Source organism: Trichinella spiralis (genome assembly GCF_000181795.1).
Source record: "Trichinella spiralis strain ISS 195 chromosome Unknown Scfld1, whole genome shotgun sequence".
Lineage (NCBI taxonomy): Eukaryota > Metazoa > Nematoda > Enoplea > Trichinellida > Trichinellidae > Trichinella > Trichinella spiralis.
Window position 1 is genome coordinate 3,174,100 of NW_003526940.1, and position 12,437 is coordinate 3,186,536.

At 41.6% G+C, this 12,437-nt stretch overlaps 3 protein-coding genes across 3 annotated transcripts; 1 reads left to right on the forward strand and 2 right to left on the reverse strand.

Annotated features, from left to right (window-relative positions):
- The first annotated feature begins 2,503 nt into the window (after positions 1-2,503).
- Positions 2,504-3,172, forward strand: Tsp_09109 (conserved hypothetical protein). The gene is made up of 2 exons (XM_003382220.1): positions 2,504-2,660; positions 2,862-3,172. The coding sequence occupies exons 1-2, from the start codon at positions 2,504-2,506 to the stop codon at positions 3,170-3,172; spliced, it is 468 nt and encodes a 155-aa protein (XP_003382268.1).
- A 191-nt stretch (positions 3,173-3,363) lies between these two features.
- Positions 3,364-6,441, reverse strand: Tsp_09110 (Pao retrotransposon peptidase family protein). Its single transcript, XM_003382221.1, has 2 exons — positions 4,511-6,441; positions 3,364-4,465 (listed from the first exon to the last, which is right to left on the reverse strand). Exons 1-2 carry the CDS (start codon positions 6,439-6,441, stop codon positions 3,364-3,366), a joined length of 3,033 nt encoding a protein of 1,010 aa, XP_003382269.1.
- Positions 6,442-10,614: 4,173 nt separating this feature from the next.
- Positions 10,615-11,337, reverse strand: Tsp_09111 (conserved hypothetical protein). Its single transcript, XM_003382222.1, has 4 exons — positions 11,269-11,337; positions 11,059-11,160; positions 10,917-11,018; positions 10,615-10,845 (listed from the first exon to the last, which is right to left on the reverse strand). Exons 1-4 carry the CDS (start codon positions 11,335-11,337, stop codon positions 10,615-10,617), a joined length of 504 nt encoding a protein of 167 aa, XP_003382270.1.
- Positions 11,338-12,437: the final 1,100 nt, after the last annotated feature.

A 12,437-nucleotide genomic window follows, 5' to 3' on the forward strand; every position in this document is an offset into this window, starting at 1 on the left:
GAATGAATGCATCGATCATGCTATAAAAATACATATATGGATGTTTTGTACAATACGAAACTCTGTACATATAAGTAAAATTCTTGATTGCAAATCAGAAGATTTAAATAGAACACTTCCAGTAAATCAAGAAGTAATCAGATGCTAACAATTGGTAGTTGTAACTCCTTTGTTTAGCTGAAAAGCTGCAACCTGTGAACCATTTGTTAATTGTGCATTTTCTCTTTGTATTAAAATCGTCTTTACCAACATACGTGATGTAATGAGAAAAGCGAAGAATGTTTGACAAAGGCATATGCGTTTAATCATGCGTGAAATTAAGTGAAATTGCGAGCTAACACGTAACGTTAGCATTAGTGCCATTTGTTACCCGGAAATTGGAAGTGTTGCTACAACATTCCAGATTTTTCAAACAGATTATTCAATATTCTGACATTACACCCGGAAGTTAACATCCAATCTTGATAAATTTCAACAGGCAACAAATTTATTTACAAACAGTCAGAGCAGATTTATATATCAGGAGGGAAATCTGTACTAGACCGTTGTTGGCTGTTCATTACTGTTGTTGTTGCTAGTGAAAAATGAAAATCACTATTTAGCTTATTTTTTGTATTGTTTTTTCTGAATTATTACCATCGCATTTGATGTAACATCACTTTGGTACAATAAAATATGGAATAATGATAAAAATTATTTTCGGGAATGCTGATCATGGAAAAGTATAAACTTCACCACAAATAATATATTTAAATAAACAGAATTTCAATGAATGACAAAACTTCAATCACAATAAAAATTTGGAATTTAATCTTTCTTTCGCTCCTGTTCATAAGAGCTATTGTTTTTCTTCTTATGTTTCATTTAAATAAAAAATAAAATCTGGAACTTTGTTTAAAATAGAAATTTGTGGTTATACATTTTGTGTAAATTGTATTAAATTTCTCTTTCAATATCTAAAGTAAACCCACTACTGGGTTGATTAAACATTGAAGTTGCAATTCTTGTATTACTATGGTTCAACATTCCAGATCAAAAAATATCTGTTGCATTTCGTAATGATTTTACCAAACAAAATTGAAAGCAAAGAAAATTATTATTTTTTGCTCTTTTACCATCGTAAAAAATCATTACATGTCAAATTATGAAAACAAAAAATGACCTAGATAAACACGCTTATTTAACATCTCTTTTTTCAGCTATCCCTTCTTCAGGCTATTCATTTGTTGCTTCTATATTTTTGTAGAATAATGCAATTAGATAATAAAGATATTTAATTTGTAAAGAACAAAACCGTCAATTCTATTTTTCATATTTCACTCCTCAATGCTTATCATCAATGATTGTGCTATTTTCCGTGTCGTAGGTTTGAGATGTGCTTTTGAATGATGGGAATAAATAATAATGAATTTCAGTTTGTATCTAAAAGAACCGACATATGACAATACACAAAGGGAGATGCCACACGCTCAAGTGAACAAATCATAATGACAAATACAGGTTGTGAATAAAGATACAAACAATGGCTTAATGTAGCACATTATTATTGTAATATAACAGCTAATCCATTTTTGGGATGGCCCCACTTGGGCTCAATTTTGTTCCCATTCGGTCCCACTGTTCATTTATTGGTCGTTGTCCTCGCTATTTTATTAGTCCGTAATCTCGCTATTTTATTAGACCGTAAAGTCTTTTTCGTATTGGTTTTCCTTGTCTAATTGCTCATTGATTCAAATCTTTCCCTTGTGATTATCAGTAATATTTTTTAATTTCATTGGTTCAAATATTCCATTTAGGATTACGTAACTTTAATAATAGTGACGTAACATAAAAAATGAAAATATTTATTATTCCAAAATTTTATTGTCTGTTTGAAGTTTCGTCATTCATTGAAATTTTGTTTATTTAAATATGTTATTTGTGGTGTAGTCTATACTTTTTTATTATCAGTATTTTTGAAAATAATTTTTATCATTGTCCTCTATTTTATTGTACTAAAGTGACGCTCTATCGAATGCGATAGTAATCATTCAGAAAAAAACATTACAAAAAATAAGTTAAATAGTGATTTTTATTTTTCACTAGCCAACAGCACTAACAACAACAACAGTAAACAACATATCAGTGAACGACATTAATAAAGAGGAAACAACGAAAAAGGAAAAAATTAAATAATACAATAGAATGAAATAAAAAACTAATATAAATAAGCGGTGGCCAGGTGCATTTTTATCTTCTTCCTTGTTTCTTCTTCGATCTATTACCGATTTCCCTCCTGATAGATAAATCTGCTCCCATTTTTTGTACACAAATTTGTTGCCTGTTGAAATTTATCAAGATTGGATGTTAACCTCCGGATGTAATGTCAGAATACTGAACAATCTGTTTGAAAAATCTGGAATGTTGTAGCAACACTTTTAATTTCCGGGTTACAAATGGTACTAATGCTAACGTTACGCGTTAGCTCGCAATTTCACTTAATTTTACGGTTGATTTCTCGCATATGCCTTTGTCAAATATTGTTCGCGTTTCTTGTCACATCACATTTGTTGGTAAAGGCGATTTTAATACAAAGAGAAAATGCACAATTGACAAATTGTTCACAGTTGCAGCTTTCCAGCTAAACCATGGAGTGACAACTACTAAATTGTTAGCATCTGGTTAAATTCTTGATTTTACTGGGAGTGATCTATTTAAATCTTTCTTGTTTACAGTCCAAGAATTTTACTTTAATATTTACAAAGTTGCCTTCATTACGAAACAAACATCCATATATGTTGTTCAATCCAACTGTGTTCAGAACAGCTGAATTTCACTAACGGATCTCTGGTCCTCTCTCAGGCTTATCAGCGTTAATTAAGTTCGGGAACAACAACACACGGAAACTAAGATTTATTCGGGAAGAATCGCACAACACACACACAAACACAAGGTCACACACTTCCGCTCGCGTTCACGCTCGCCGATTACTCGCAGATTACGTCACCACCACCAACACACCGGTTACGGTAGCAGATTGGGATCTTCAGGCTCAAACCGAAGAAGTTTTCAACACTCTCCCCCCCCCTCGGTGATGGACCGCAGTTCATCACCGAACCGATGCTGGCTCAAGAAGAATGAGCGATCTGCTCAGCCGGATGAGAAGGCCTCGGGTAGTCCGTACTTTCACTGACCTCGTGACCCCATCGCTTCCCGTCAACGGCTCGATGATCACGCCTAGTTTCCAACAATTCCGTGGAACGCCTTCTTCCACTAGGAACACTAGGTCTCCCTTTTCCGGCTGCCGCCCGAACTTCGTCCATTTCCCTCGTGAGGTGAGAGTCACGAGATACTCTTCCAGCCATCGATTCCACAGATGTTTCATCAGCAGCTGCTGGTGCCGCCAACGCTTACGCAGCTGGATGCGTTCGTCGGGGCCGATGCGGACGCAGCGGGAATCGGGAGCGATGCCAATTCTCGTCCGATGAGGAAGTGCGCCGGTGTTAACGGGGCGCAGTCATGGGGGTCCTCGCTCAACAAGGTGAGTGGCCGGTCATTGATCCGAGCCTCCAACTCACACAGCACGGTGTGCAACTCCCAGCTGCGGAGTAACGCTTTCCCCAAGACCTTCCTCAGAGCGTTTTTCATCGATCTTACAAGCCGCTCCCAATAGCCACCGCACCAGGGAGCTCGGTCGGTGCTATACTTCCACTCGATCTGCCGCATCGCCAACTTTTCCCGGATCTTACCAGCTGAATTTCCGCGAAGAAGGTCTCGCATAAACGAATCAGCTTGCTTAAACGTCCGGAAATTGTCAGTGTGAATCACACTGGGTCTCCCGCGTCTGGCGATGAATCGGCGGAGAGCGGCCAAGAAACTAATCGTGGTCATGTCAAATACCACCTCCAAGTGCACCGCTCGTGTGACCATGCACGTGAACAGGCAGATGTACGCCTTCTGCGCAGGCTGATGTTCATCTTTCACGTACAACGGTCCAGCAAAATCCAATCCCACTCTGTTGAATGGGAATGACGGTATCACTCTTTCAGGCGGAAGGTCGCTCATCAGTGGACAAAATGGACGAGCATCATGCTTCCGGCAGATGATGCAAGCTCTGATGCATCTCTTGACTGCTTGCCGGCCCCGAACTACCCAAAAGCGACGCCGCAAGGCTGCCAAGGTTTGGTTCAGTCCAGCGTGCAATTCTGATTCATGAGTTCGTCGCACAAATGGCTCAACAACCGGGCCGTTGCGTGGGAGAAGCAAAGGATGACGGTGGCACCAGGGCAGCGCCGTCCTTGACAGTCTTCCTCCCACTCGCAAAAGGCCTTCCGTGTCCACGAATGGAGACAAAGCCGCAAGGGGGTCCCCAGCTCGCACAGGGATGGGCCCCGAGGCAGTCTTCGAAACCGGAAACGCCTCCGCTTGAACTGCTCTCACCCACCGCTTTTCGGCGTCTTGCAATTCTAGCAAGGACAGTTGAGCTCTGATTTTCCGTTATCCTGCGTGGGTTCTCGCATTCGCGAGGAACCGACAGCAATATGCCGTGACCCTGACGAGGCGTTCCATCGTTCCATATCGAGACGGGTCGATGATCGCCAAGAGACCGGGCTCTTTCAGGCTGGCGCAAAGCGTGACGACCCTTTTCCTCTCAGGGGACACGAGACGAGTCTCCTCCGGCGAGAGCGCCATAGTCAGGCGCGGCCACTGCTCATTAGGTTCCTTCAGCCAGGCCGGACCATTCCACCAGAGTTTGTCCTCACGGAGGGTGTCCAAGGCGCAGCCGCGGCTGAGTTTATCAGCCGGATTGTCCGCGGTGGGACAATGCCGCCACTGAGAAGGCTCAGTCCGGCTGAGGATCTCCTGAACGCGGTTCGCCACGAAAGGTTTCCACCTTCGTGGGTCGCCTCGGATCCAACTGAGGACAATAGTACTGTCGCTCCAACAGGTGGATCGGTTGAAAGGAAGGCCTAATTCCCGTTCCACGTACTCTTTGAGGCGCGCCACGTGGAGTGCAGCCATCAATTCGAGCCGTGGGAGGCTCAGTCGCCTGACCGGAGCGACGCGGATCTTGGCGAGGCAGAATCTCACCTCCTTGGCTCCGTCCATGGACTCCGTCATCAGGTATGCCACGGCGCCAAACGCTGTTTCCGAGGCGTCGCCAAAAACGTGCAGCTCAGAGCGGCGAACCTGATCTTTAGGACTGACCATCAACGCGCGTGGAACTCTGACGCTGGCCAGAGTCTCCAGTTCATCAGCGACGTCGGTCCTGATGAGCGATTTCTCCGAAGCACTGTCGAGAAGGCAATTGACCAACCTCTTCTTCCCGTTCTCACCGTAGGCCATCGCTTGGACGACAGGAAGGAGGACCCCGGGAGCCCGAACAGTCGAGGAAAAGTGAACCCCGACGGGAGCGAGTTCAGTCGCGGCTCTGTCAGAAGCCGCATCTTCTGCTTCCAAATCCTGGGCAGGCGCCGTTGTTGGGTTTTTCTCCTTGACAGCTGCATCCGGTTGCGCCGCGGGTCTTGCATTTCTTGAAGCTGCTGGCCGCCTGGTTCGTCTGCGGTTCTGACGACGGTGGGGGTTCTGCAAGGCAAGCAGAGGGTGCTGACCTGGTCGGTCAGGATTCTGCTGGCAGCTACCTCTACGGTGACCTTTTCGCAGACATCCAAAACACAACCCATGCTTCCGGACACATTGCCATAGTTCCGGCCCGGAGAGTTCGACGAATCGCGGGCAACTCTCAACAGGATAGATTCCGCAGCACACCACGCAGTTTCCGACTGGATCCACTTGTATGGTGGCCGTCATGAAACGCTCTCCCTGCTCAGCCCTCCGTTCTGGTTTCCGAGCGGGCATCTTCCTTGCCGAGCCCTTGATCTGAGATTGGTTCAGCAAGAAGGAGAGGAACACCGATGAGGTAATTTTCTCATTCGTCAGTTCTTGTACGAATGCCCTCCAGGCTTCCAAGGTGTCTGGCGGCAGCTTCTTCTTGATTATCGGAAGGAGAGCATGGAATCCGCTCAAGTTTGCGTCCACATCCTTCCCCAGAGCTCTCAATTCGAGGAAGTGGCGATTCAAGTCATCGAGGAGCCTCGTCAGGTCGGCTGCTCCGTCATCGGAGCACTCCTTCAAACTGACCACCTTCAACACGTGACTCTCCACCACCTCGGGCACTCGATGGAATCGATTGTGGAGCGTCTGAACGACCTCAGGGTAATTCTCCGCGCAGACCGTGATTCCTTCAATGGCCTTCAACGCTGCGCCGGACAGACATGACCGCAAATGAAGAAACTTGGTGATGGCACCAAGGTCCTCCCGTCGATCAATGCTCACCTCGAACTGAGCCCAGAATGACTTAAACTCCAGGATGTTACCATCAAACTTTGGCAGTGGCACCGGTTTCAGCTTTCCCAACTGCGACTTCGACCCTGATTTTTCGGTCAACGCAGATGTCGCCATGGGCTCTTTGCTCTCCTCCTTCTCTTTCAAGAATGTGTCGGCCCGGGTGCGTGTTGTAAACACTTCCTTGCATAACTCGCGCCATTCATTAAGGACAGCTTCCAGAGACTCTCCGTCGGGAAGTACGTCTTCCAATGTGACTTGAGCTCAGTGCGCTTCCGCATACTGTGCATCCAAGGCACGCAGGGCATTCCTAACCGCTAACTCAGAGGAGTCTGTCTCGAGCTGATCCAGCACTTGTTGAATGGTCTCCCGTAGACGCTTCTGTTCAATCTGTTGGCGCCTCTTAACTGTTTCAATCTTCATCTCGTGAAGCAAGATCAAAAATTCTCAGATTCCGGCCTTCCCGGCTCGTGGCACCAAAATATATTGCTCAATCCAACTGTGTTCAGAACAGCTGAATTTCACTAACGGATCACTGGTCCTCTCTCAGGCTTATCAGCGTTAATTAAGTTCGGGAACAACAACACACGGAAACTAAGATTTATTCGGGAAGAATCGCACAACACACACACAAACACAAGGTCACACACTTCCGCTCGCGTTCACGCTCGCCGATTACTCGCAGATTACGTCACCACCACCAACACACCGATTACGGTAGCAGATTGGGATCTTCAGGCTCAAACCGAGGAAGTTTTCAACATATGTATTTTTTACATGTCGATGAGGTTTGTGGTTTGTATGAAAAATCCTGTTTGACATTCGTACATTTCATATAAAATACAGTCGAACTTGATTAAGTGCATAAGATTTTGGTCGAAAAAAATTCCCTGTAGTTAATTAAACGGTAAAATAATGGGTAAGTGCATAGTAATTCTTGCCAAATTCCATGCTCACTTATAAGCAAGTTCAAATGTAATTTGAAATGCAACATCAAACAGATCAGCTACATCATAGGCACTGCTTTTGATGCGGAATGTTTAAAGATTTCGTTATCATTGAAATATACATTGAAAGGTTGCAAATGGAAATGAAAACAGATAGCAATTTAAGTGTTCACCAACGCACTACTCGGTTTGTTCAGATGTTGAAATATGAAGTTTACAATTTACACGAAATATATAAATAAATTTGTTTTTTGACTTGTAAATAATATTGCAGATTTTTAATTTTCTATTTAAATAAAATATTCGACTTTAAACAATAACACTGATGAAAGAAGTCAAAACTTTGTGAAGTTGAAAATAAAATTCTTTGATTGCTAACAAGAAAGATTTTCATAGAACAGTCAGACGGAAATCAAAAATGTAACTCGATGCTAACAAATTAGCAGTTGCCATGCCTAGTTTAAGCTGACAACTGCAGCTGTGGACAATTCATCACTTGTTGATTTTTCCATTGCATTACAATCGCCTTTAGCTAATCATCAGAATATTTTCTGACAAACGGAAAAGCATTTAATGCATAAATTTCATTTAATTGCAAGCTGAAACGTAATTTATTTGATGAACTGAAATAAATGAGTGTAAAACACTTTGAAAGCAAAAAGGAAGCGAAGGACAGCACGAAGTAGAATAGCAGTTAAAGCTGCTTCAAATTCACTCTGCTGTGGACATCACGTTCTTCGATGTGCTTTATTGTCTTGCCGTTGATACCCGCTGTATTTATCACTCGTTACATCACCCCCCTGCCTTTTAAGAGCAGTCTGTCTCAGACTGTTTGTGAGACTGCCGTGACATATTCCTTCAGCCATCTTGGAGTGACTGGAATTCTCTTTGATCAGCTTAACTCTGGCTCTTGCGATGGCTTTTGTTCTTGTTGGCTTGATGTTGCAATGATGACATTATGTAACCGTTTTACATGGTTATCATGATTCTACTACTTGTCCACCCCACCTTGTGGTTTGCCCCATACACGCATTTAATCGGTCAGTGTGGATCATCAGCTTTTTTGGGGCTTGACATTTTACTTTCTTTATTATATTCTGGCCAACTCGCTGCAGAATGCGGAATGTACTCTCTCACGTTCTGCCCTAAGTATCCTTCTTTTGTGTAGCCAGCCGGACTTTGTTATTGATACTGAGCTTATACTCATTCTTTCTACTGTTGAACCATTTTATCTGACGTCGTAACACTGCTTGAAGCTTCTCGCTTACTTCTTTGAATGTATCTGCTAAATCGTTTCTCAACTTCTACATGTACTCTTTAGGTGTTTGCAGAGGGAATTCTGGTACATGACGCCTATCAGCAGCGCGGCTTCTCATCCGAAGAAGATTCTGCAATGCGTGGCCTACGTCGACCCATGACTGCTATTTCACCATGCTAAGAGTGTCGTTGGGATCCAGTTAATTCTGTTTGTTATTGATTGTTCTTGCGCTGAGGGATGAATTAGTTCCAAAAAATTCATGGATTTGTTTGCATTTATTCAGACTCATTTGCTGTTCAGATACGTAATTGGTTAATGAGTTACGCTGCTTTATCAGTTACTGAGATATGAGCACGAATTCGACGAACAACTTATAGCACGTGATTGACAACTCAGCTTTGACATAGATTAGATGGTTGGTATCATTCAGAGTTTAAGCAGATATGAAATGCTCCACCCTGAAGTCACCTTATATGGACATAAATAATCACATTTTCCAATTTTTCAAATAATGTACTTCTTTCACATATGACGTGGAATTCACACATTTTTGACATGGCAAATGATACCATTCAAAATCTTCAGCGTTCTACACTTCACTGATTACATAAGATCATTCCAGTTGAAATAAAAACATGCTTTTGTAATATTATTCCTTCAAAGTTATACCGAGCAGCAGCTTATTTTGAACAAAAATCAAACTGCTCTCGCAGTGAGCACTTTCACCAGCTCCCATTTTTGCCACTCGGGCTAGTCTGAACTCATCCGCATCCTATTTGTTCCAAACTCCGCCCCCTTTTTGTGATTGGCTGTACGCTGATAGGTTGCACGCGATTGATTGGTAATTGGCTAATGATTCTACTATTTTATTAGCTAATAATTATGATAAGTGATTGGGTTAATAACTTTGCCATTTGATTAGCTATTAAGCTTTGATCAAGGATTGGGTGATTGTTATTTATCTACTCTTTACTTAATATGGGTGCATTACCATTAAAATACCTTATATGGACATAAAAAAGCATTTACTATTTTTTAAAGAAAAAGCTTTTTAAGATATGGTGTTAGCTATCTTTTATTGCGTTTAAGAAATTATAACAATAGCAAAGTTAATATGCTTCAAACTAATGTTTAACTTCTTTACATTTGCATATTCTTTGTGTATGTTGTTAAGAAGAGCATTTAACAAAATGTCTTGCAATATTCGAATATGGCTTTAAATAAGTGGTTATCTTAGTCAATAACATTAATGATTCTTCAGTTTTACATTTCATTGTTCACATAATAACTTGCTTTTGTAATTTTACTTCTTCACATCTGTGCTAATCAGCAGACTACTTTGCACATAAACATTTCTGCCTATCGCTACATGTATGTATGCATAGTATACATAGTATACTACTATGCAAATGTATAGTATGCAGCATCATGTTACAGCAACAATCAATAAGGATCAACAACAACTAACAAGCAATGAAAATCAACAATAACCAACAATAAATAAGATCAACAACAAACAAGCGTGAACTATAATACAAGATATAGAATATATGACAATGACAAACTATACAATCATAAGGAATAAAAAATATATACAACAATAATTAATGAAATATATACAACAATAATAAACAGTGCAAAAGTACTATAATCGTAGTGGTTCAGGAGTATGATACGATATTGCACTCAAAAAATGCTCAACACTAATTTCATTATGAACCAATCTACCCGTAAGCGCAGCTACCCGTCGCTGCTGGACTCCGTAAGCTGGGCTACGGCTTACGGAGCCCCTTCCATGCATATAGCCATCATCTATTTGCCGCACCACCGTCTCAGTCTTACCCTGTTCATCAAGGATAAGTTGTAAAAACTGACAAAACCCTAGGTGGTGCTATCTTTCCTAACAGTCAAACAATACACGACGGGTAGCAGTTTACCCCTCAGGAACACATGAAGGGTAAACAACTGCTGGTACCAGCAGGGGACAATCTTAAACGTCCCATCCCTGCACCAGCAGTTACTCTGAGCCAACAGCCTCACACCATCCTCGGCGGCAAAAATTAATATATCACTGGTCGGCGAATGCTACATTAAAAATTGCGCACCGGATTTCGTTGTCGTCTGCTCGGCAGTAAGCCGCAGATCCTGCCGCCTGGCCGGAAGTCGTGGGTATCTCTTCGAACGGCTATAATACATCGTGTTCCGGGACTGCTCCCACGTTGGAAAGTGAGGGGCAGTTTCTAGACTGGTGGAGGCATTGCTTGCCAGTTCATCGAAAATTTCTAATACCGGCCTCAGATCTCCTGCAGCCAGCCTCTTCAATTCATTCAGCTGCTGCTGATGTTAGAATGCATGGGTATCTACTCGGCAGCCCTCTGCATGCTCACCGGTTCTGATGACTTCTGTGGCATCAAGGTTAGTATAGCGCTTGCCAGGGCAACCTCTTGTTCCCTAAATTGGAAACGAAATTGCAAGCTCATGATACTACACTATAATAACAACGTGCTATAATAAAATAATTCTGTTTACTGATGCACATATCCAACATTTGTCATTGCGATTCGTCCGCTTGAGGGTGTAACACCTTCCTCTGTACACTAATTTTTGTTGGTTCCTTTGAGTAGAAGCAAACTGAATTTCATCACTCTCCATTATTAACAACATTCAAATACGAAGCATACAGCTACACGGAAAACCAGGGAAATAAATTTAACGGTTTTGCACTCCGTTTTAAATAACCATTTTGCAACCATTAAATAGCTTATGCACCGTTCCGGTTGATTTGTCTAGCTCAGTTAGCTGCGTCATGCATTATGCCCAGCAGCATTTTACTTCCTGCTTCATAGTGTACTTCTCGTTTACTCCAGTATTAGTAATAATGGAATCCATTTCCGCGTCCATTTTCTGTTTATTGCCGTCCAGTCCAGAAAGTCGTATCCATCACAATTTCAGCAGGCAAATTTCGGATGATAATATCTGATCTTGTTTCGCTCCTCAGCTAATAACCCTCAAATGCTAAGCACTGAACTGAAACGCAAGACCAAAAAGGAAAATAAATTTGATGGTTTAAATTCCATTTTAAATAATCATTTTGAAACAACATTTAGTTTTCATTTCTCATTTTATCTACAATTGAAGATCAATTTCGATTGATATTTCTGTGGCACCTATGCCTTTGTTGATGTTGACAGAAGATTATTAATCACACACAAATGGCGCACAAATGCTGATATCAAAGTATGCGATGTCCACTGCAAAATGAATTTGAAGCAGCTTCAAGCGCTTTTGTGATTGGTTGGTGCTGTTCATCGCTTTCTTTCTGCTTTTGAAGTGCTTCACTTTTATTTATCCATGCCAATGGAAAAATACTGTTCAAAAAAAATGTCAGCCAACAGTTGCTTTCACTTGTGATATAAATTACCTTCTTAGCTAACAATTAAATGAGATTTATGCCTAATGTTCTTTTCTGTTTGTCAGATATTGTTCTGATGAAGGCTAGTTGAAGGCTATTCAAGTACAAAGGGAAAACGTAAAATTGATGAATTGTCTACAGCTGCAGTTTTCAGCTAAAACTGAGAGTGGTGGTTGCTGAATGTTAGCATCGAAATACTTTTCTGATTTTGCCTAAATGTATAATGCATCGAATGCCTGAATGAATGCATCGACATGTATAAAAATGCATATGTAACAATTGATGCTTTGTAACAAAAGAAACTCTGTAAATATTAAAGTAAAATTCTTGATTTGCAAATAAGAAAGATTTAAATAGAACACTCCCAGTAAAATCAAGAAGTTAATCAGATGCCAACAATTTGGTAGTTGTAACTCCTTGGTTTAGCTTGAAAGCTGCAACTGTGAACAATTTGTCATTGTGCATTTTCATTTGTATTAAAATCGCCTTTACCAAC

Bases quoted from the DNA above. Each gene is read 5' to 3' on its own strand.
- Tsp_09109 (XM_003382220.1), top strand. From the start codon at position 2,504: ATGCCTTTGTCAAATATTGTTCGCGTTTCTTGTCACATCACATTTGTT. The intron at 2,661-2,861 runs GTTAAATTCTTG...GCGTTAATTAAG, and splicing joins TACTAAATTGTTAGCATCTG to TTCGGGAACAACAACACACG.
- Tsp_09110 (XM_003382221.1), bottom strand. From the start codon at position 6,441: ATGGCGACATCTGCGTTGACCGAAAAATCAGGGTCGAAGTCGCAGTTG. The intron at 4,466-4,510 runs GTTCCTCGCGAA...ACGGAAAATCAG, and splicing joins GTCACGGCATATTGCTGTCG to AGCTCAACTGTCCTTGCTAG.
- Tsp_09111 (XM_003382222.1), bottom strand. From the start codon at position 11,337: ATGACGCAGCTAACTGAGCTAGACAAATCAACCGGAACGGTGCATAAG. The intron at 11,161-11,268 runs GTTATTTAAAAC...GATGAAATTCAG, and splicing joins TATTTAATGGTTGCAAAATG to TTTGCTTCTACTCAAAGGAA. The intron at 11,019-11,058 runs GTAAACAGAATT...TTGTTATTATAG, and splicing joins AATGTTGGATATGTGCATCA to TGTAGTATCATGAGCTTGCA.